Consider the following 23,251-nt stretch of genomic DNA (forward strand, 5'->3'; position numbering starts at 1 on the left):
GATGAAGAGGGAACGGAAGTGGAAGGCATCCTGGGGGGAGGAACAGCTTGTGCGAAGGCCTGGAGGTGAGCGAGGGAATGCATGTGTCATTGTGGCAGAAGCGTGAGAGGGGCAGTGAGGCTGGAGGGGAGACCAGAGAGGTGCACCCTGGCAAGATCATGAGGATCCGGATGCCTGGAGGGTGATGGTTTCTGAAGGCACTGGGAACCCTTAAAGTCCTGAGCAGGAGGCTGAGGCGGTCAGGCTTGCAGTTGAGAAAGGTGACTCTGGAGTCCTGGTAGAAGGGCTGGAGGTGAGGCTGACTAGAGGTTGGAAGCCAATGAGGAGGTGATTCGATGGAACAGGTGATGGGGACCGGGGTCAGGGCGGGGTCAGGGGAACAGAAGAGAGCCCAGCGAGTGTGTTGGTGAGCTGTTGGAGGCAAGAAGACTGTACAGGACATGACTGGGGGCTGTTTGTGGGCAGGGGAGGCAGGAGGAGGGGGCAGCATGATAAGCAGACTTCTTGACCTAGCAGCCAATTGAATGGTGGGCTCCTTGCTGACGGAGAGACAAGGGGAGGGGCGGGGGGAGGAGTAGGTTAAGGAAGGTACTGAGTTGAGTTTAATATGTTGATGGTCATATGGGGCCTGGAAGGTCGTGGGAAGTGGCTTCTACGCCTGTAATTACTGCTACTATCACTTTTATCCTCTTCTCCTATCCCCCGCCACCAGGACCCCCCATCCCTGGACGCAGCCATCCAGAACGCCCTGGCAGGCCTCTACCCTCCTTTTGAGGCCACAGCGCCCACTGTCCTGGGGCAGGTGTTCCACCTCCTGGACGCTGACTTCCGGGGGGACGGGCTGAGCTTCCTCCTGGATTTCCTGATCCCTGCCAAGCGCCTGTGTGAGCAAGTCCGAGAAGCAGCCTGTGTAAGTCCGAAGGGATGCCTCCAAATGGAGCAGAAGGGCCACTGGCCCTTTCCTCGCTGACATTCAGGAGCCCACCGTGTTTGCACTTTCACTAGCAGGGAGGAAGGCGTGGATAAAGGGCCGTGTGGGTTCCCCAGCCCCCGGGAGCCTGCCTTGGGGTTGGCCTTGTGGGCATCGCCAGGCTCCCTTGGCTGAAGTGGAACAGCTTCAATAGAAATAGCAGAGAATGTTCCAGACCTTCCCCGGAGCCCTGGAGGCCTTTCTTCCCAGATCCCTTCAAACCCAGATCTCAGGGAGGCGGCTCCTGAGGCAAAATGGAAAGAAAAGCATTTTAGGCAGGACTCATTGACTGCAAATGATGGATCCTTACTCAGTCAGGGACAGGATGATCTGGCCTCTACCCCAAATTTATCCACTGATCAATTTCCTTAAGGACCTTCTGTCTCCGTCTCTGCTTCTTCTTGCTTGCCAGCATCATTCTTAGAGGCTGAGTGTTCCCATAAGGCTGGAGCCCAGGACCGATCTGGGTTCAAATCATCTCCTAGAGGGGAAAATGAATTCTCTCCCATCAATTGCAGATAGAAAAATTGCAAGGAAGGATCCTGATTGGCCAGGCTTGGGTCCCATGTCCATCCCTGGACCAATCACAGCAGCCAGATTATATAAGATTATCAGGGAGGGCTCAGACTTGATAGATGGGGAGGAAAAGGGAGCAGGAGTCAGTAGGACAATCCTCATGGGTAAGGGACTTGCTAACTAGTGCCTACAACTCAAGCTTTTCTCTCCTGGACCAGTAGGTTAGCAAGTATTTTTAAGGTCAGGGCCAGGACCAGGGTGAGTCAAGAATCACCAAAGGTACAACATGTCAGAGGCACTCACTCTCAGGGCTGTGCGACTTGTAGGACCCTGACAGTGGGGCTTCCTTAGATGCTACATCCTAGGCACCTCTCTTGCCTCACCTTAGCCCCCGACCTGTTCAAGATTCCTTCTTGGAGAGGAAAGGGAGCAAATCCACTGGTGGGGTTTTTAGGGTCAGGTTCTCTGACATCATCCCCTTCTCTCTGCAGGCCCCCTATACACACTGCCTCTTCCTGCATCAGGGCTGGCCGCTGTGCCTGCAGGACAAGATTGTGGTCCACCTGGCCCCCCTCAACCCCCTCTTACTGCGCCAGGGTGACTTCTACCTTCAAGTTGAGCCTCAGGAGGAGCAGTCTGTCTGCATCATGATCAAGTGCCTCTCGTTAGACCTCGGCACAGTGGACACGAAGCCTGTTCCCACGTCATCCTACCCGACACTGTTCACCCAGGAGTGGCTGAAGGCCTTCAACAATGACTTTGAGGGAAGTCCCCTACACAACTGCCTGGTAGCTTCAGAAGAGGGAATTGTTCCTGTGCCCTGGACCAAGATAACCAGCCCAGAGTTTGTGGATGACAAACGCCAAGCAGTGACTGTTCTCTCCCCGGCCTGGGGTTCCCTTCAATTAGAGGCACTGGACTTGAGTGGCCCCCAAGAGCTGCACCAGGCCAGGTCTCCAGGCAGCCAGGTGCTTCTTGGCCTGAGCTTGGCCAAGAATAAGGACAAGACATATGAGATTAAGTACCCCGGACTTATCAAGGTGGAGCAAGCCAGGCCTGGGGAGGTGGCCTTCAGGATGGACGATGTGGCCAGCCAGAACTTAGAGGGAGAGTATGTGGCTCTCCTGGACTTTTCCCAAGAGAGCAGAGGAGAGCCTGTGCGTAGGGAGGTGGGCACACCCCATGGGTGTCCTATTGGGGCACTGGAGGAGCTATCTGGAACTAAAGAAATCCCTTTGCCCCAAGGGAGGCTGCCTCTCTCAGGGGCCAGTGGGGGGCCTCCCCTGGGAAAGTGTGCTTGTGCAAAGCCAGCAAGCTTGGAGGAAGAGCCCTACATGTTGAGCTTGAGGAGAAAGGTCAACCATAAAGCCCCCTCCCACAACTTAGAATGCCAGCCCCAGGAGCCCTACCTCAACGTCCTTGAGAACCCACTGCACTGTGCCTCTGGCCTCAGGACAGATGTCTCAGAAGAGTCAGCTGCCTCCAAGATGCAGGGACCTCTGGGAAACCCAGAGAATGTGGTCCAGCTCAGGCCTGGACAAAAACAAGCATCCTGTCCCCAGCTGTGCCCAGCTTCTCCTCCTGCTGCGCCAGCCCTTGAAACCAAGATGGGAGAGAGGATCAAACAGGGAAGTGGGAGATTTCCCAAGCCCATGACTGGCCCTTGTCGAAACACCTCCTCTTCCAGATCCCCATCTCTCGGACTCAAATTCTCATTCTTGAAGGGGCAGAGGCAAGCTCCCATGCCCCCAGAGAGAGCCTCGCTCCAGCATGACGGGCCCTGGAAGGTCTTGTGTTCACTCTACTCTCCCAAACCCAACCGAGCCAAGTGCTTGGAGAAAGGTAAGGTGTCCACTTGCATAGCTGGACAGGGGAACTGTTCTCTGACCGGATCAAGTGACAAGGTGGTGCAGGCTGTTAGAGACAGAGACCCACCTGGCTGCTCAGTCTCAGCAGTTCAGAGCACCAGGTGGCATGTCAAGAGGCTTGAAGTCTTTGGTTCTGGAATTGAGCAAGGTGTTATGACTGTGTTTTGATGGCTTGAGTCCACACGCCAGGTTGGGTGACCTTGGTCAAGGACTTAATTTCTCAAAGTTCAGTTCTCCCCCTCTGAGCAATGGGGATCTTACCTGCCTCACAGAGTTGGTTTGTTTGAATATATTTTTATTGGTTTCAGAGAGGAAGGTAGAGGGAGAGAAAGATAGAAACATCAATGATGAGAGTCATTGATCGGCTGCCTCCTGCAAGCCCCACACTGGGGATCAAGCTGAAACCAGGGCATATGCCCTGACCAGGAATTAAACCATGACCTTCTGGTTCACAGGTTGATGCTCAACCACTGAGCCACGCCAGCTGGGCATTATAGAATTGTTTTGAGGTTCAAAGAGAGGTCAGAAGGAAGGAGCTTTGCACAATGCCTGGCACACAGTAGGAGAGCAATAGTTGTAAGCTATCATTATTACTCAGAAGGACATTCTTCTCCTCCCCACCCCCTGGAAATATCCATCTTCTGCTTAACACCCTTTCCTTTGTTGTTGCTTTTACCCAGCTGGAACAACTCAGACCAAAACATCTGGCCCAGCTGCTGACTCAGGCCCAGTGGCTGGAGGAAAGGCTGATTTCCCAGAAGCTTCTACAGAAAGAGGCCCCACTCTGGATGAGGAGCCACCAGGGCCTGAGCCCAGGATCGGGGCTCTGAGTATGGAGATCACTCACTCCCGGATAGCGTGCCTGCCAGGTCCTCGGGATTATAGGGGCAGGTGGAGGGGGAGGGTATGTAGGGTGCAGGTGGGCCCCTGGGCATCCTCAGATGATGATGGGTGTGGGGGAAGACATGGAAAGATCCAGAGACCTGTGTTCTGGACCGAGGCTCCCTGGCACTCAGTTTTCTCATCTTTCTAATGAAAATGTTGGATTATACAGGGTGGGGCAAAAGTAGATTTACAGTTGTTCATATGGAAAATAATACAATAATTAATAAATAATAATACAAAAATACACTCTGTGTTTCATGTACTCACAACTGTAAACCTACCTTTGCCCACCCTGCATAAAAGCACTTTCTAGGTATTCGTCCAAATATTCATCCATCCATCCACCTAACCACCCACTCACCCACTCACCCATCTATCCATCCAAACATCCATCCACCCACCTATCCATTCATCCATCCATCCATCCATCCATCCATCCATCCACCCATCCACCCATCCATCCATCTATCCATCCTTCCTCCCACCCATTCATCTACTCAAGTACATACATTCTACTTTCAGCAAGGCAGGGAAGGTGTTTGTCTTAGGTCAGGTTCCCTAGAAACTGAGCCAGAGACAGTGATCCTATTGAAGGTTATTCTCAGAAGGGAAGCAGGTCAGGGTGGGGGAGGAGCTAAGCAAGGATGTGGCCTGATCCCACAGAGTTGGTTCCATCATAAGGTGCAGGCAACTGGCCATTTGTGCCTGCATCTGTTAGTCATCAAGGCAGGCTGATCCTGGGATGGGAGGCAGGGTGAGCCCATGATCCAGTTCAGCCGAGGGCAAGTCCTCAGAGAAGAGGGCATCTGTGAGCCATTTACAGCCAATACATATGGCCGTGGGGGGATGAGTGCCCTGACTTGATGAGGGGGTCTGGGTGGGGCGTTAACAGCATCCAGCACAGACGGCATTATCATTTCTGTTTAATATTTATTCACCTTTGCAATTAATATTTGCTGAACACCTGCTGTGTGTCAGGCCCTGAGCTTAGCACTGAGGATTCAGCAGGGAACAAGTCTGATGTGTTCTCTGCTCTCAAAAAGTCTACATTCTAGTGGTGGAGAAAATTCAACAGGTTACTACAACTCAGTGTAAAAAATCTTGTGAGGATGGGGCCATACAGGAGACTGTGGGGGGACAGATTCCATGAGCTTTACCTCCAGGGTGCCCAGGACAGAGGGAGTCCGGAGGAGGCGAGGCTACCTCTGCATGGAGGAAGAATTCAGGGATGACTTTTCTGAGAAGTGGCTTTTGAGCTGGGTTTAGAAGGATGAATAATAGAATTAATGGGTCGGGGTGGGGGTGGGGTAGGAAGGGACCAGTGTGGGCAAAGGCCTGGAGGCCACTGAGAGGTCCCAGTCGAGAGGGTTGCACCAAAGTTCTCACTGCCCATGTGTGTCCTCTCTCCTCCAGGTGGTCAGGACAGGGCTGGGCGGCCCCTGCTTCTGCTGTCAACTACCCAGGGGGCCTGGGAGGAACCATGGTGCACAGCCTCAGAGGTCACCAAGCTGCTCTCTTACCTGTGCACTGTCCCCAGGTAAGAGGCTGGGCTGGTTGGCCACTCCATCCTTCCAACCTCTCAGCCCAGAGCCTAGGACAAGGCACCCAGTGGACAGACACCATATCCTTCCATCCAGTTGTCTGTTCCCAGAGCCAGTACCCAGATGGTGAAGACAAAGCAGGACACACTTAGTCCCCGCCAGCGGGATCATAGGCTGGTCAGGGAGGCAGATGATGTGCCAAAAAAACGAACCATGGGCAAGCAATTCTCAGGAGTGTTAGTGTGGTGAAGGAAACAGTGGGCTGTTGTAGGTCAGTGGTTTTCCAACTCAAGCTTGCATCAGAGCCCCATGAAGGGCTGCTAAAACAGCACTGAGACCCACCTTCAGAGTTTCTGATTCAGTAAGTCTGGGGTGGGGCCTGAGAATTTGCATGTCTAACAAGTTTTCGGATGATCTTGATGCTGCTAACGGTGGACCACCGTAGAGTGAGAGGGGTGAGTGGACTAATTCCAATGGGAACATCAGGGAAGGCTTCCCTGAGGAGGTGATAATTGAGAGCTGACATCTAAATTATAAATATTTGTTGAACAAATGAAGGGCGACTGAGTGAATGAATGAATAAATGAATGAGAGTGAAAGAATGAATGAATGAATGAATGAATGAGTGAGTGAGTGAGTGATGAGTGACCCAGGCTGATTTCTAACCTCCCACCCCACCATTTGGACTTCATGTTGGACTGGCTAGGGAAGAGGTACCATCTTTTCCTCTGAGTCCCAGCTCCAGTCAGATGGTCTCAAAAGGGATGTTTGCTCAGGGCTATGGTTATTGACCCCAACCCAACCTAGAGGTTCTGCTGCTAGGGGCAGGGGGTGGAGGGACTGATGGACTTCTCATGCACTCCACCCCATGGAAGGCACCACCTCCACCAGCTGGCCACTGACATTTTTCTTCCTTTTGTCCAAGCTGGAGTGGCTTTTCTGACCTGACAGGGAGATGGGACCCCCTTGTCAGTGCTGAGAAGTGGCCAGTGTGGTACACAAAACCCTGGAATCCCACTAACTTGCTGTGTGATCTGGGGGCAGTAACCTCCCCTCTCTGAGGCTCACCTGAAAAAAAGGGGGGGACCAAGTGTGGGCATAAGAGGTGGGGGTGAGCTGCAATGTAAACTGTGGAAGGCGGTGTCCTCGGGGCTCCTGTGTGCTGGGCTTGCTTTCTCGCCTGCTTTGAATCAGTGTTGCTGGGCATCTGCTCTGTGCCTGGCGTCATGCTGGGGCATTCTAGGGACCCACATTGAGTCCTGGGCCCTAGGGGCCTCCAGGCTGGTGGCTGAGGCAGGTGTGGAAACAAACCGCTCTCCCATGAGGCCGAAACTAGTATCCCCATTTGCAGATGGGTAATGGACTCCCAGCTTAATGGAACAGCGTGCCCAGGTGACCATGTACCAAGGCAGTGCCACAGCTCTGCCCCACGCTGGCCACCCCTGGTTCTGTCTGTGAACTGGCTTGCAAGGCTTGAAGGCAGTGGGTTTATTTTCTCAACCTGCCTGATGGTCAGGCAGAAGCCGACAGGTTGCCTGGCTCCACCCCTTACAACCAGATGTCTGGGTGGACTGGATGCGGCTGGGGCTGAGGGATCAGTATTTTAACAAGTTCTGACAATTGGCCCGTTTGGGAAATCCAAGGTGATTGCTGAAAAGTGCAATGTGAACCAGTTAGGGTGTTTTGGCTGCAAGTAACAAATTCCAATTTAAAATGTATTATCTGGTAAGGAAATTTATCATTCTATGTCTCTGCCTTATAGCTCTTTGTAAAAACTTCTTAAAGGAGAGACTGCTTTCCCTGAAGTCCACCAGCAAACTTCTCATGTTTCATTGGCCAAAAATATGTCACATGACCCTTATCGAAACCTATCATTAGCCAGAGGAATTAGATCCCTACTGTTGGCCCCAACTAATCAGAAACTAGCCCCTGTGGTGGTGGTGGGGCGGGGCTGGGGGGGCATAGTCATATGGTGGAACTTGGATTCTTGAACAAAATGAGAGTTCTGCCCACACAAAAGGGGTAGGTGAGTGCTGGGTGACTTACCCACTGTAACTGGGATAGTGCTTGTAGTTTATGATTATTAGGATGTAAGAGAGGGTTGTTCGAGGTACTGTGGGAACATTAAAAGAGAGCAATGGGCTCTGGAGAAAAATCCAGGAGGTCTTCCTGGAGGGAGGGGCATTGGATCTTAGTCTTGCAGGATGAAGACTCTACCAATTAATTAAAGCTTCTAGCAGGCAGTTTCCCTCATTCCACTAGGTCCTTCCCCCTAGAGGCCTGGCTTATCCAGCAAGACTGCCAGTTCTGTTTACCACCCACAGGCCAGAAGATAAAACCAAGGGGCTGGCGGTGGTGATTGATGCCAGGAAGCAGCCTCTACACCCTGTCCTGGTCAATGCCTTGAAAGCCACCCAGGTGAGTGAGAGGTGGACAGCATCAACCTAGAAAGTCTTGGGAGCACCAGGGGCTTTCTGGTATGCATGGAGTCTGGGAGCTCAGAGCTGGGTCCAAGCTCCCAGACAGGGACTCCTCGTGGCAGCTAGCAGAAACCCCAGCCCAAACAGGCTTAACGAGGAAGGTTCTTCATTGGTTCACATGACTCCATAGTCCAGGAGTAGATCCAATGTCAAGTATGGCCTGAATCGGGGACTCCAATATTGTCACTCAAATATTCTCTCTCCATTTCTGGCCCTGTTCTCCTGGGAGGGTGCCCTTCTCCACCGGCCCCTCTCTTAGTGACAATCTGGCTCCCAGAAGTCCTAACCTTACATGGTCTTGCATTCAAGTCCCATAGGAAAGAGTGAGAGATTCTTTTCCCAGAAGTCCCAGCAAAAGTTTCTTTGTGTCTCCTTAACCCTGATTGGCTCAGGTGTCAGGAAAATTCGACACACTGATTGGCTTAGACTTAGGTCACCTGAACCTCATGAACTGAGAATAGGGGAGGGAAGAGATTCCTCCAGAGCTGGTATGGGCAGCAGAGTAAATGGAATTTTGGCTTAAGCTTACCTCAGGGTCTGATCTCCTCCTCACTGTATAGATGGGGAAACGGAGGCCCAGAGGGGATGGGTCATCTAGAAAGTTTGCAACCCAGCTTGGACCTCTTGATGGCCAATGACACCCTCCACACATACCCTACAAGGGTCCCAGCCTTGCACAACCCCCTCTCCCCCTCCCTGGCCCTGTGGCCTATTCACTTGTGTCTTAGATGGGAAGCTCAGGGGCTCAGTGAAGGCCTGGGCAGAGCAGCTCCAAAATGCTTCTTCCATACAGGCTCTGGACCCAGCCTCCATCCATGTTATTCTCTTCCTGGGGGAGAAGGAGACTGCTCTTCCGCTGAAGACATTACCTGACGTCCAGGTGAGGGGCAGGCAGCGTCAGCCGAGCAGAGAGGAGGTGTTGGGCTTGCACTGAGCTGGGCTGAAGAATTGCAGACGTCCGAGCGAGGAGAGGCCCTAAAATAAGGTCAATAAATATAAGGCCCACGAGCTACAACTCTCCGGCCCTGCCCCTGGCAATCCTAGCAATGTCTGGTGGGCACCACCACGTGATTGAGAGCTGCACATGGCAGGATACCTTTGTGCAAAGCTTAATCTAGCCAAACCCTCCCCACTTTCTTTGCACATGGGGAACCTGAGGCCCAAGGCCACACAGCAAGCTGGAGGCAGAGGTGCCTTTTCCTCCCAATTTCCCTGTATTTCTCTCCCTAGTTTCTCTGAGCATCTCAGCCTCAATGCAGAGTTGATCTGGGACTTTGCAGGAAAGAGCGCGGCAGCTCCCTTCCTCTAGTGCCGGGTACCACAGTCGTAGTGTGGGCTCTGCCCTGCTTCAGGAGATGGTGTTAAAGGGCCCCTGGCTCCCGGGTTGTGACGGGCACATTGTAAGCTAGAGAAATGCTTTCCAAGCTAATGTGCTTACGAGTCACTTGCGGATTTTGTCAAAGGGCAATTTCCAATGGAGTCGTTCTGCTTGGGGCCTGGGACTCTGCATCTGTAACATGCTCCCAGGTGATGCTGATGCTGATGCTGCTGGTCTGTGGACCACACTTCGAGGACCAGGAATAAACAGTGGGCTCCCAGACCACACACCTGCCCAGCCCCAAGCTTAGGTGTGTGAAGCTGTTCCCAGCATAAACCTCCGACTTCACTGCCTGGGAGAAGCAGTCACCGGGTCCCTTCTCCATGTCCTAGGGGTTGCTGTTGGGTTTGGTGACCTTCCGCAATAGCCTCAAGGAGGAGACAGCACCTTGGGGGGTCCCCGGAGAATGGAACAGGATTACAAAGAAATTAGGGCCAGCTCCAGTCAATTGGTGTGATTGCCTGGAGGTCTGGGCTGGGCAAGAGCTGAGCTCAGAGGGAGCGAGTGCTGTGACTGATTAATGATGTCTGCCTTGGGCACAAACCGGAAGAGGGACATGGCAAGTGCTGTTCATTTGCTATTTCTCACCTGGGGTCTGGTTCTGAATTTTGATTTTTCAGAATTCTCAGAGAAAATCCATTGCCCAGAAAGCAACTCTTAAAGCCAGGGGACTCACCTGTGGGAGGTGGAATGGTGCTGGGGCTGGGGTCTGGACAGGACCTTCTCAAATGTCTGTCCCCACACTGAGTCCCCGGTCCTCTTGACTCGCTTCTTTTGTCCGCAGGTGGAGGTGCTGACCTCCTTAAAGGCCCTCAGCCACCACGTGGACCCCAGCCAGATGCCCACAGCCCTGGAAGGCTCCTTCCCCTACTGCCACAGCGAGTGGGTGCAATTCTTCCAGGTGTCTACCATCACAGCCTTTCGTCCCGTAACCTCACCCCTTCCCTTCCTCCCTTCACCATCCTGCCCCTTGGATCCATCCACACTGTCAGGTTCAAAACTAGTCATTCAACAAAAGTTTAAAATGAAGGTGCAGAGTGGAGTGATTGAGAGCTCAGGCTCTGGGGCCCGACTGCCTGGGTTCCAATCCCAGTTCTGCTGTGTGACCTTGGGTAAGTTATGTACCTTCTCTGAGCCCACTTCCTCATCTATAAAAGGGGGGCGGGTAATCATAGTCGGCGGTTGTTGTGAGCAGTAATTGAGTCAATGGAGGTAAAGAGTTTAGAAAAATGTCTGGTACCTGCTAAGAGCTGTCTGCATTAACTGAAAATAAATACAGACATCTGCTCTGTGGAACCACACAGCTCAGGAGCTCAGGGTGTGATGGGGAAGGCAGACGTGTTCCCTCTTGTAAGAGGGAGGAAATAAGGAAACTGCCAGCGAGGAGCTCCTTTCCCATGTGATCTCAATTCCTCTGGCTCAAATTAACACCCAGGAAAGCGGGGGGAGGGGGGGCGGCTCACACAACAGTACGCAGAAGATTACCAGCTTGAGCCACATTGGAACCCTGCCCGGCAGTGCCGGCCAGGGCGTTCTCTGGACCAGGGCTGCTCGATCTCAGCACTGTTCACATTTGGGGCCGAATCATTTTTTTGTTGAGAGCTGTCTTGTGCATTGTAGCATGATTAGCACCATTCCTGGCCTCTGCCTACTTTGACCGTGACAACCAAAATGTTTCCAGACATTGCCAATGTCCCCTAGGGGACAAAATTACTCCCCGCTGAGAGCCACTGGTCTATACTAACAGTTTACAATGTGGTCCTCTTCTTCTAAAAATCATGTCTGTTTGAAAATAGGCAGTATGTTCAAAATTCAAGTGGTGCACAGGGTACTGAAAAATCTCCTTTCCTGTTGTCCCCTGGGCCTCAGTTCCCTTCTCCAATTAATCGAGTGACTTTCAAACTACATATTTGTTTTAAAACCTTCCCTTTAAGTGAAATTTTACCTACAGACCCAGAATATAAAACTGGTAATGAGGAAGACTAACACTGTTTGATCCTCACACCAGCCTATAAGGCAGGAATTACTGTGATCCCATTTTACAGAGGAAGAAGCGGAAGCACAGAGACGTTAAGTAACTTTCCCAAGGCCTCACAGCGAGTAAGTGGTGGAGCTGGGCTGAAGTGGGACCCAGCAGAGTCTGTCCCCCTCCCCCTGCCCACCCTCTCCCGCTGCCTTCCCCTCCCCTCAAGTATCCCCACTGGCCTGGGATAGCGCAGGCCTGTCTTTCTTCTCCCTCTCTCACTCCCAGCATCAGTGGTTCTCAAAGTGTGGTCCCTGGAGCAGCAGTGTCAGCATCACCTGGGAACTTTTTGCAAATTCACGTTCTCAGGCCCCACCCCGAGGAACTAGGTCAGAAACACAGGAGTGGGGCCGGCCGCATGGACACTAACCAGCTCTCCAGTGATTCTGATGCAGCTAGTGTTTGAGAACCACCACCCAGGCCCCTGCTGTGTCTTTCTGGGTGGGGGAGGTGCCCTCCTCACTGGCTCAGGCTGACACCCCCACTCTGGCCTTCTGTCCTGCAGAAGTCAGACCCTTTCCTTGCTGACCTCCGCCAGGCCTCCTCCCTGCTACAGGCATCCATCAAGGAGTTTGAGAAGGGTGACCCTCATGGAGGGGCACAGGTGAGCCAGGGGCATGGGTGGGAAATTCTCACCACACCTCACATTCCTCAGACCAAGGACTCAATGAAGGGAACAGCCAGACTGGGCATGATCATCCCTGTTTTACTTCAAAAAAAAAAATAATAATAAATAAATTTTATTGGTTTCAGAGAGAAAGGGAGAGGGAGAGAAAGACAAAAACATTAGTGATGAGAGAGAATCATTAATCAGCTACCTCTTGCATGTCCCCTACTGGGGATTGAGCCCACAACTCGGGCATGTGCCCTGACCAGGAATTGAACCATGACCTCCTGGTTCATAGGTCGATGCTCAATCACTGAACCATACTGGCTGGGCTCATCCCTGTTTTTCATTCATTCATTTGACCAATACTTACTGGGTACTCACTGTGTGCACCCAGAGACCCAGCCTGGGTAAGCCAATTTGTTCCTGCCCTCATGCGGTGCATGGTACAGAGGTAGAGGTTGTTGTTAAAAAGTGAACAAAGAAATGGACATGTAGTTACAAATTATGCCAAATGCTTTGAAACTAATGGGGAAGAAGTGAGGGCCTCCCTGAAGAGATGGTGTTTAAATTCATACCTGAAGGATGAGAAGGAGCCTGCATGGGAATAGGAGGGGGATTGGGCTCCAGGTGGAGGGCAAGCATGTGCAAAGGCCCTGAGGTGGGATTATGCTTGCTATGTTCAAGAATAGCATGGAGGCCAGTGTGGAACAGAATGATTTGGGGGAAGGAGGAGGAGAAAACTAGAAGATCCTCTGGATAGAGGCTGTATCAAGGAGAGGTTGGATTGGGATTTCCTTCTAAGCAGGTAGGGAAGCTACTGGAGAATTTTAAGCAGAAGGATGTTTAAATATGCAGAGATCCTTTCAGCTGCCATGTAGAGAATAGACTGCAGGGGGAGCCAGAGTGTAGCAGCAAGACAGTGAGGAGGCTGTGCCAACAAGAGGTGATGGCACTTGGACCAGTGAGATTGCCATGGCGATGAGAAGAGTGGCCTGAGGAGATGTTTAGAGATAAAGGATAGATTTTCTGTAGGACTTTGTATGCCAAACTGGGGGAGTTGGGCATGATCAGGGTGTGGGGAGCCCTGGAAAGTGGTAGAGGGAGAGTGGGATTGGGTCTCAGGCCACCTCCCTACACTGGCAGGAGGCCTCCAGGTGTCTGAACAAGTCCAAGGAGCTGATGGAGGCCGTGCTGAGGGACCCAGTTCTGCTGGGCCTCCAGCGGGAAGGTGGAGCCACCTTGGCCAGGCTGCAGCAGGAGGCCAGCAGGCTGGATTTCAACCCAGATGTCAGGTACAGACGCCCATCTTTTCCTCTCCCATCCCACCTGTTTCCTGGATGGGAGTTTGGAGCTGGGGACTCATAGGGTGAGCCCTGCAGATGCCCAGGACAGGGATGTGCACAGGGCCCATGTCCTGTCCCTTCTCTGCTGCCCTCCTTCAGCCCGTCATCTTCAGATGGGGGGTGGGCATTGGAGGACAGCCCGGCCTGTTTCCGGTCACACTCATGCACCAGGCACTTTCACTCACCCAGACACTGAGCTGAGCCTGGCCAGGAGAACCTCACTGTGTGTGAGGTCTCAGAGCCACAGCAAAAACAATTCCCAGAAAGTACCAATTTTCTTAAATTTAGGGGTGGTGTAGGGGCAAATCAGTGCTTAAATCAGTCAGTAATTGGAAATTTCTTTATCTCTGTTAGAACACAAAGTTTGCATAAACTCAAGTACAATTAATTTATTTAACCAGCACCTAAATAGCACTTAGAATGAGCACAATATTGTGTTAAAGGCTTTACACATAGTAACTCGTTTAATTCCTACCCATGTGGTGAATCTAGTAGTATTCTCATTTTACAGTGGAGGGGCCTGAGGCTCAGAGAGTCTAAGCGACTTGCCCAGGGTCACAGAGCTGGGATGTGGTGGGGCCAGGACTTGAGCCCAGGCAACTTGGCCCAGAAATTTGAACACACCACCCTGAGCTGTGCCCACAGGCAAAGTCATGCTCTATGAGCACTGAGCAGCAAGGCCCTAGTACCAGGTATGGAGTCGTCCCCCTGCCCCTCACGTGGCCTGGTGGGGCTGTGATTCCCAGAATATCCCATCTCACTGGCTGAGCGCCAGGCCCCTGTTGTCAACCAGAGGCCCCTCCAGGCCGTTGGCCACCGGCAGGTCCACCAGGGGGCGCTGTGGTCCCGTGTGAGCCACTGTGCGTATTTGTTCTGCTGCTGGGTCCCTGCAGCTCCCGCCTACCGCCCTCCCTCTTTCCCTCCCTCCCTCCCTCCCTCCCTCCGCCAGGAAAGCTGGCATTTTCCATCAGGTTCACTCGGCCTGGACCCTCACCTGAAAGGGCAGGGACCGTGAGGAGTATCAACCAGATGGGGAGGCTCAGAGCGAGGCAAGCAGGCATTCCTTCCATTCCATCTCCCCTTTTTCCTTTTCCTTCTGAAGTAAGACACCCCCCTTCCCCCCCCCCCCCCCCCCCCCCCCCGCCAACCCTGACCACCCACGAGCAGAGGAGGGTGGGTGGGATTTGAGGGGTGTCAGAAAAGCCTCCCTTTACCCAAGTGTTACCACACCTGAGTCCCATCCACAATCCATTTATGTATTCCTGGCTTTGACCATTTTAAAAACAATGTTCAGAAAAAGCCAAGGACTGGGTTCCAATTCAGACTGCCATACTTGAGAGTCAGTTCCTCTCTCTGGACCTCAGTTTTCCCATCTGTAAAATGAAGACTGGTGAGGGGGTGTTACAGCTACTCACTATCACTGCAATAAAAATAACAAGTGCCAGCGAACACTGTGTGCCCAGCCCTGTGTTAAGTGTTTTGAATGCAGGAGGGCTGGTCCTCAGGCCTGGCTCCTGAGTAGGTTTAGGAAGCACTGGTGTCCAGGCTGCGTTCAGACCTGACTCTGTTGGCCTGGGATGGGCCTGGGCATCGAGATTTTTTAAGCGCCCAGGGCAGGTTCTGATATGTAGCCAGGGTTTAGAGTCAAGGAGTTAGATCATTTAATCCTTGCAAGCAGTCTGTGAAGTGGATTCTGTTATCTCCACCTTTCAGAGATGAAAAAACAGAGGCACAGAAAGGTTGAGAAATTTGCACCAGGTCCCATGACTAGAAGGTAGCAGGGCTGGGATTTGAACCCAGATCTGTTCAGTTTGGTTCATACCCTCCTAGGTAAGAGAGTGTCATTTGATGTCCTGCTGTGCTTGATGGTCCTCCCAGTCCCATGTAGACCAAAGCTGAGGCCCAGAGAGGTGTAGGGACCTGCCCGGGGTCACACAGCAAATCAGGAGCTAAAATACCCAGGTCTGGGCCACAGACTCCCTGGGAGTTGGGGGGTGAGGCAGGCCTATACTGGACAGGAGTATTGGGGTGGGGGGTACATCTTGGGCCTTCTCTCACCTCCACTGCCTCCCAGGAGCCATCTGGCTGAAGCCACTGCCCTCTATAGCCTCGTGGACGAACAGCTGCATGTCCTGGTCACCACATCTAATCACCTCCTGGGGAGGCTCGAGCTCCGTGTCCGCATGGGCCACCTGGAAGCTGCCATCCACCAGGTGAAAGGAGAGGCTGCCCGGGACATGTGGGGGCTTCTGCTCCAGGCCCTGCCCCAGCCAGGCACTTGCTCTGGTGTAAGGTCATGAGCCCCTCATGTCCAAACCTCCCCTCCGACCCCCGCCCCTGTCCCAGGTCAGCAACTGGATGGAGCAGGAAGGAAGCCAGTGCCTGCAAGCGCTGACCCCCAAGGACGGAAGCCTGGAGACAGTGCAGAAAGCCCACCTCGAATTTGAGGACTTCTTCCTTCAGGCTGCAGTGAGTCCCTGAAACTGAGGGGCAGGACTGGAGCAGATGGAGAGAGGGCAGGAGGAGGCGGCACGCCAGGGCCAAGGTGTGGAGGTGGGCAAGTGCAAGAAAACTTCCAGAGACAGTGAGGAGACTGGCTCGGGTCCTAACGGGTTCAGCTTAGATGCTATCTCCTCCGGGAAGCTTCAGAGACCACCAAGTCCAAAGCCGACTCATCTCAGAATCCCGCGGGGAACTCCCAGAGGAGTGGGGGATGGAGGTGGGGCCAAACAGGGAAACAGACAGAAAGGGGAAACTGTGGGGACCCGAACACTCTGGGGCCGGGAAGCTTTCCAGAAGAGGATGACTCCAAGCAGAGTCCCAGCCAGGAGAAGTACACCACCTCGGCAAGGGCCGGGGGCCCCGTTGTATAGAAGAGGAAACTGAGGCACGGGAAATCTCATCGCTCAGCAGCAGGGCAGTGGGAGGCCTCAGCTAAGGCAGGAGCTGAGGGATGCCCCTCTCCTCACACAGGCCCAGTACCGGCAAGGCCTGGAGCTGTCCAAGCAGGCGGCCCAGCTGGGAGCCTCAGCTGGAGGGGCCAGCGAGGCGGGAGGGGCAGAGCTCCCGGAGCTGGCTGCCTTTGCCTCCACGCAGCGGGCCTTCCAGGCTAAGCTGACCCACTTCTACATGGCTGCTGAGCGGCAACGCACGGACCTGGAGACGCTGCTCCAGCTCTACCACTTCTGCAAGAAGGTGAGCCTCCCGCCACCTCCACGGCCCGCCCTCCAGCTGGGAGGCAGGGAGCAGCCCAGGCACACACTGGGCTCTTTGCACGCTGCGTTCCAGCCCAGGCACACACTGGGCTCTTTGCACGCTGCGTTCCAGCCCAGGCACACACTGGGCTCTTTGCACGCTGCGTTCCAGCCCAGGCACACACTAGGCTCTTTGAATGCTGCGTTCTCCTACATTTTCCAGAAGGGAAGCACAGCTTGAGAGGTTAAGTCATCACCTAAATCCAGTCCAGCTGATCCCTGACCCAGTTTAACCCACTACACCAGGCAACCTCCCAGTGACCCTCAGATATCACCTGCTTCTTCTTTTTTTCTTTTAAATATGTATTTTAAATTGATTTCAGAGAAGAAGGGAGAGGAAGAGAGAGATAGAAACATCAATGAATCATTGATCGGCCGCACGCCCCCTACTGGGAATTGAGCCTGCAACCCAGGCATGTGCCCTTGACCAGAATCAAACCTGGGACCCTTCAGTCCTCAGGCCGATGCTCTATCCACTGAGCCAAACCACCTAGCACTCACCTGCTTCTTAAACGTTGGCATTAGGGAAAGGAGCCTAGGGATTTCTGAGAATCCAGTCAAAAGCACAAGCTTTCTCTCCACACATAGATCTCTGTAGGTGACCTTGATCTCATCTCATCCCTCTGTTGCAGATTTGGAGAAACAGCATCAGAGAAGGGCTGTCACTTAGCCAAGATCACACAGCAAGCCCATGGCACCATTAGAGTGCTCTTTCCCATGCCTTGCCTGCACAGATGGTGCAAGCGGAGGAGGGAGGGACAATTGGCTGAGGGTGGCATGTTCAGAAGAGAGGCCTCAGTCCTAGTTGGGAACCTGGAGTTTAGCCAGGAGGGTAGGACTACCATGGTCAGGTGGGGGTGGGGGACAAGCACAGAGTATCGGGATGAGAGGCAAGAGAAACTCCATTACTTTGCATCTATCATCTCTTGGCAACCCAATGTGGCAAGGTTGATTAGCCCATTTTACAGATGAGGAAACTGAGGCCCAAAGAGGGAAAGGGCCTTGCCCAAGGCCACATAGATGGAGAAGAAAAGCTGGAATGTGAACATAGATGTGTCCATGCCCTATCACATGCTCTGTGTTCTCCAAAGGTGGGGAGGTAGGCAGAGAATGCCAACCAATTAGTCATGTCTAAGCCAGGATGATGATGATGAGGATTAGGTGGTTATTATGAGGATAGCCTACATGTTGACGGTGTACTCATGCTGGAGCCTCCTGCCAGTATAAGTGCTTCACAAACCTTGCCTGATTGAATTCGCACTACATCTTTATGAGGGAGGGGTGCCAACATTTTTCCATTTTACAGATGAGAAAACTGAGGCCCAAAGAGGAAAGTAGCTAGCTCAAGGTTCCCCAGAGGGCTGACGGTCAAGCAGGATTTGACTTTAGAGCTCTCACCTCTTCTAAATTTCTCCCAAGTCCTTCATTTTCTGATGGGGAAACTGAGGCCTAGGGGAACGGGGGTTAGCCTGGGAGAGCTGTGACCCAGCTGGAACAAGAACCCACCTCTCTGGCCCAGGCCCAGTGACCTCAGCTGCCCCTCACTGCTGAGGACAGAGTGTGAGAAGAGCCTGACCCCAGACTCCCAGCTGTCATGCCTGCCCATCACACAGGGACAGAGAACACAGGATGTTTCAGAGGGCAGTGGGAGGGACTCCGGTCAATCACGCCAGGGCCTCTGGGAGGACAGGCCACTCTCTGTCTCCCTGGGGCAGCAGGCAAGGGAGGCAGATGTGGGCCGTGACAGCAAAGGGATCTCCTACTCCCAGCTGTGCAGACTTTAGAAAGCAAGGCAGCTTATGCTTGTACTAGAGGCCCGGTGCACAAATTTGTGCACAGGTGGGGTCCCTCGGCATGGCCTGTGGGGATTGGGCTGAAACCAGCAGTCCAATGCCGCCTGCTGCTCCTGTCTGCCGCTCCCGCTCATCCCCGCCCCACTGCACCTGCCACGGGCTCACTCACCGTCAGTCCTGATCGGGAGAGGCTCGCGCTGCCAGAGCGGCACTTGCCAGCCATGAGCCCTGCGTCTGGTGCCTGTCCCAGGTGGGGGGAGGGGCGAGACACGATTGGCCCTCCGGGCGGGCAGTGGGACGCCCTTGCAGGCCCAGGATCTGGATCCGTCCCACTGACCTTCACACCAGTTGTCGGGAGCCACCTGGCAGCCGCTTTTATATCCTTTCTTCCTTGCAGAGCGTCTAGGGAGGGGAAGCGGCTGCAGTGCCTGAGGCCGGCTTCCAGGAGGCCTGCGGCGCTGTCGGGATTGTGAAGGTGGGACAGGTCCGCCAGCGCCTGGCCCCTTCTCCGGAGATCGGGCCTGCAGGACTACTGAGGGAGGGGGTGGCCGCCTCCAGGCTGGTGGGCCACCTGGCCGGGTTGGTCACCTGAGTGGCACTCCCGCTGTGGGAGTGCACTGACCACCAGGGGGCAGCTCCTGCATTGAGCGTCTGCCCCCTGGTGGTCACTGCGTGTCATAGAGACCAGTCGACCAGTTGCTCGGTCGTTCGGTGGCTTAGGCATTTTTATATATCGATGGGCTGTGTGACTTCAAAGACAGTCTCACTGTTCTGGGCCTCAGCTCCCCGTCGATGATGACGATGACGGTGACGATGGTAACAATAATGCTTCTGTGGTTCTTATGATGTGCCCCGGTTTCAGTCCTTTTGCACATAGTTTTATGGTCACACGAACCCTGTGAGGCAGGTACTGTTATTATGCCCATTTTGTGCACAAGGAAGCACAGAGAGGTCACAGCACCCAGGGCCACACAGCTAGGAAGTGGCAGAGCTGAGACTCAAACCAGATCATCTGGCTCCAGCGCCAGCCTTGCCAGGTTCCTTGCCGGGAGAATTAGGTTGAATGTGAATAACCCCCACACCTGCTCCCTTGCTCGTCAGTTTCAGCCCATTGGCCCTCCCTGGAGAAACCAAACATGCTCCAGCTCTGAGGCTTTGCACTTGCTGTTCCCTCGGCTGGAATGCTCTTCCCCTCGACTGGCTGGCTTCTTGTCTTTCATCAGTGCTCAGCTCAGTGTCCTCTCCTCACAGAGACCCTTCCTAACCCCCTTGTACCTGCCCCCCATTCTCTCTCATCACCCTGTGCTTATCGCTTCACTGGCCCTGTGTGATCTGAAATTATCCTGTTACTTCATCACCTGCTCTCCTCTTGTCTGCCACCTGTGAGGTGAACTCCCGAGGTGGCAACCGGGGTTGGTCCACCGTGCCAGAGCAAGACCAGTGGGGGGCTTGGTGAACTCTGGGGGCGTGGGCTGGCCAGGTGGCTGGAGGAAGGAGGGCTGTGGATGTGTGTGGGAACGTGCAGTCTGACCCAGGGACTAGAAATCGTACATGAGGTCCAGCCGACCTGAAGTCCAGCCATGGCCATCTCTCGCTGTTTGATCTGGGCAAGCCCCCTCTCCTCCCTGGCCCTGAATTTTAATCTGCACAAAGGTTGGGGCGAGATGATTTCTGAGGTGTTATCCATCTCTGTCCAGCTCGGCCTAGAAGATGGAGTCCTAGACAGACAGACAGACAGACAGGACAGCTCAGTGCTGGGCCCAGCCCTGGGCGGAGAGCGTGCGTGCAGCAGCTTTGGCACTAAATAATAATAACACGATTGCGCTGCTAAGGGAGATTTATGGAGCCCTTTCCCAGCCATGAGCTCCGTGAGCTTCCGCGAATATGAAGCCATTTATCTAAAGACAAGTTCCCTTAATCCACAGAAAGATGGTTTCCTTGGAGAAAATGGTTCTCCAATCCCCACAGCCTAACAGCTCGCTGTCAGCTTCTAAATTAATGGAGAGAAAGATGATGTTTTTCACGAGCTGCTGGGAATGTGTTGGCCCCTTTGCAGCCTGCAGACATTTTGCAAGTGAAGTAGGGACAGCAGAACCCCAAAATGGGGCAGAGGGGCTGGAGTGAGGGGGCCGCTGGGCCTGGGTTGGCTGATGGTCTTGCTGCCTGGGCCAGGTTCTCCTGTGCAAGGAGATGCTTGGAAGATACTCTCTTAAGTTCAAATCCCAGCTCCTCTCTGACTTGCCGTGTGACCTGGGCAAAGGATTTCACGTCTCTGAGCCTCAGTTTCTTCCTCTGTCCAATGGGCTGTTGGTATGGTCGCGTGCGATCAGAGGGGAGACACAAAGAGCCTGGCAGACAGGCCGTGCTCAGTAAACGTCAGCAGACTCCTCCCTCAGTACCACTCCTCAGGGGCTAATGCTATCCAAGAGCCTGAATATTCAGCTCTCAGAAAGGTGTTTATGATCACCTAGTACAACCTTGCATCTTATAGAAGGAGAAACTGAGTCCCAGGGAGGCATAAGTCCCCACTGGCCCCTGGTGCCTGAAGTTCCCAGGTGCTGGGGACTGTTCCCCGTGGCAGGTGTGTGTGCCCTGGGGCAGAGAGGGAAACCGTTGTCATCACCGTCAGAAAAGGAGATCACGGCCACCTGAGGGCCCTAACATTTGGGGGCGTGTTACTAATTCTATCCAGCCAATCCAGCCAGGCGTAGTCTTCGAGTCCTCTCTCTGCTCGGAGAGCCCCATCCTGTCCTCACGGAGCCCCGGTGGCCCCACTCCCAGCCTGAACCCCACCTCCCTCTCTTGTCTCCCAGATGGCCTGGTTCCACATGGACTGTCAGGACCTGATGACCCAGCTCAGGCTGGGCAAGGACTCAAAGGCCAGCCCTGGGGGCCAGCGCCGCCTCCACCGCTACCTGCAACGACTGTCGTCTGAGTTCCCTGCTGAGAAGCTCACAGCCATGGGGCTGCAGGTGGCCTCGCTGAGCCGGGAGGACCTGGGCCAGGACCTGTGGGAGGAGGCCCGGGTGAGACACGGCGAGATCCAGACCCTCCTGAAGAAGGCACTGGCCCACTGTCCGTGCCCACTGGGCCCCAGTGCCCACTCGGCACACTTGGAACTACAACGGCCCGCCTCCAAGGGCCAAGGTGTGAATGGAGAAGTCACTTCCACGGGAAGGCGGGACCCACCCTTCCAGGACTGCCTGGGCCTGGATGGGTCACCAAAGCCCCGTTGGCATCCTCGGGCCGAGAGAGGGGGGCAGAACAGACATCTCCAGGCAGGCCCTCTGCCCCCAGATGCTGGCCAGGCCACAGAGGCTGGTGAAGGCAAGGGCCCTCGCGAGCCCCTTGATCCCGCTCCTGAGCGGTTTCTCACCTCCCTCTTCTCCTGGCAGCGGCTCCCCAGACAGAGGCAGATCCCCCACCCCACCGGGGGCAGCTCCTCCTCAGAGGGGACAGACTCACGGACATCTCTGGAGGACTCGCCCCAGACAAGCCCCCCTGCCTCCCTCTAGCTGGGAGCAGACACCCCCCCCACACACACTGTACCAGGCTCCAGGGGTGTGGGCTAGGCCTGTTGCAGAGGGACCGAGCCCATCAGGCCGCGGCTTCTGAGCACTGGGTGTGTGCGTGGCCTGTACTGAGGGGCCAAGAACCGGCACCAGGAAACTCTGAGAAGTCCGGACCCTAGGAGGTCAGGGCAGGGTGCAGCAGAGCGTGGGGTTGGCTCCCTCGCCCAGTACAGACCCTTCCAGAGGGCTCAGCCATAAGCAGGCCGCATGCCCAGCTGGAGTTCAGGGGCACCCAGCTTCCCCTTGGGACACAAGGGGCATCGCTGCCCTCGTACAGAACCGTGAATGAGAGATTCGGGAGTGGCTTCTGGTCTTAGGACCCACTGAACAGACCCCGAGACAAGGATCCAGGTGCATGTGTGTTTGACAGTCACCCCAGGAACCAGTGGGGGAGATGAGCCTGGGAAAGGAATAAAGGGGGTGTTGTCAAGCAAATCACTGCATGCAACTCATTGTGCCATTGGCCTTGGCCAGAGAATCAAGCACCTGTTGGAGATGAATTAGTGTCCCAGGTAGGGGGAGGGAGAAGGGAGAAGGGGAGGGGGGAATGCCTGCTGCATCTCTGCTCTCCATCTCACTCGGCAACTCCAACTGTCACAGACCTCACATTTAAGGATCCCCACAGCCTGGTCCTTGCCCTCCAGAGAGAACCTGATGTTCTCTGTCTTCTCCCCTCCCCACCACGTCTCCCCAGACACTGTCTCTCCCCGCTCCAGGCTTCACCTGTCTTTAGGCACAGTCTCTGGTGCCCAGAGTCCCAGGTTGTGCTGGTGGTAGGGACCGGACAAGGGTAGGAGCCATGTCCCTGCCAGCAGATGGTGCCGACGGATGGGGGACAATGGCAGAGGCCTTTACACCTCTGATCTTAGCGTAGAAGACAGTAAGCCTTCCACCTGCCCGGAGTAAGCCAGCCAGCACCTTCCCGGAATGTCACTGCCCTGAGAACGTGGGCCCGGTCTCTGCCCCAGGACGCATTACCAGCACGGCCTCTGCCAGCCTAGCCTGGAATTTTCCTGGC

General features: G+C 54.3%; 1 protein-coding gene across 1 annotated transcript in view; it reads left to right on the forward strand.

Moving 5' to 3' along the window:
- KIAA1755 overlaps positions 1–22,665 on the forward strand; it is a 34,737-nt gene extending 12,072 nt beyond the window's left edge. The window contains exons 2-14 of the mRNA XM_080684543.1: positions 713–910; positions 1,978–3,328; positions 4,035–4,223; positions 5,653–5,776; positions 8,105–8,198; positions 9,054–9,140; positions 10,423–10,539; positions 12,167–12,265; positions 13,415–13,563; positions 15,689–15,827; positions 15,961–16,083; positions 16,588–16,809; positions 21,475–22,665. Of these exons, the coding sequence (XP_080540669.1) occupies positions 713–910; positions 1,978–3,328; positions 4,035–4,223; positions 5,653–5,776; positions 8,105–8,198; positions 9,054–9,140; positions 10,423–10,539; positions 12,167–12,265; positions 13,415–13,563; positions 15,689–15,827; positions 15,961–16,083; positions 16,588–16,809; positions 21,475–22,176 (3,594 nt within the window). The 3' untranslated portion in view covers positions 22,177–22,665. The remainder of the gene's footprint in view (positions 1–712; positions 911–1,977; positions 3,329–4,034; positions 4,224–5,652; positions 5,777–8,104; positions 8,199–9,053; positions 9,141–10,422; positions 10,540–12,166; positions 12,266–13,414; positions 13,564–15,688; positions 15,828–15,960; positions 16,084–16,587; positions 16,810–21,474) is intronic.
- Positions 22,666–23,251: the final 586 nt, after the last annotated feature.

Source organism: Plecotus auritus (genome assembly GCF_963455305.1).
Source record: "Plecotus auritus genome assembly, chromosome: 8".
Classification (NCBI taxonomy): domain Eukaryota; kingdom Metazoa; phylum Chordata; class Mammalia; order Chiroptera; family Vespertilionidae; genus Plecotus; species Plecotus auritus.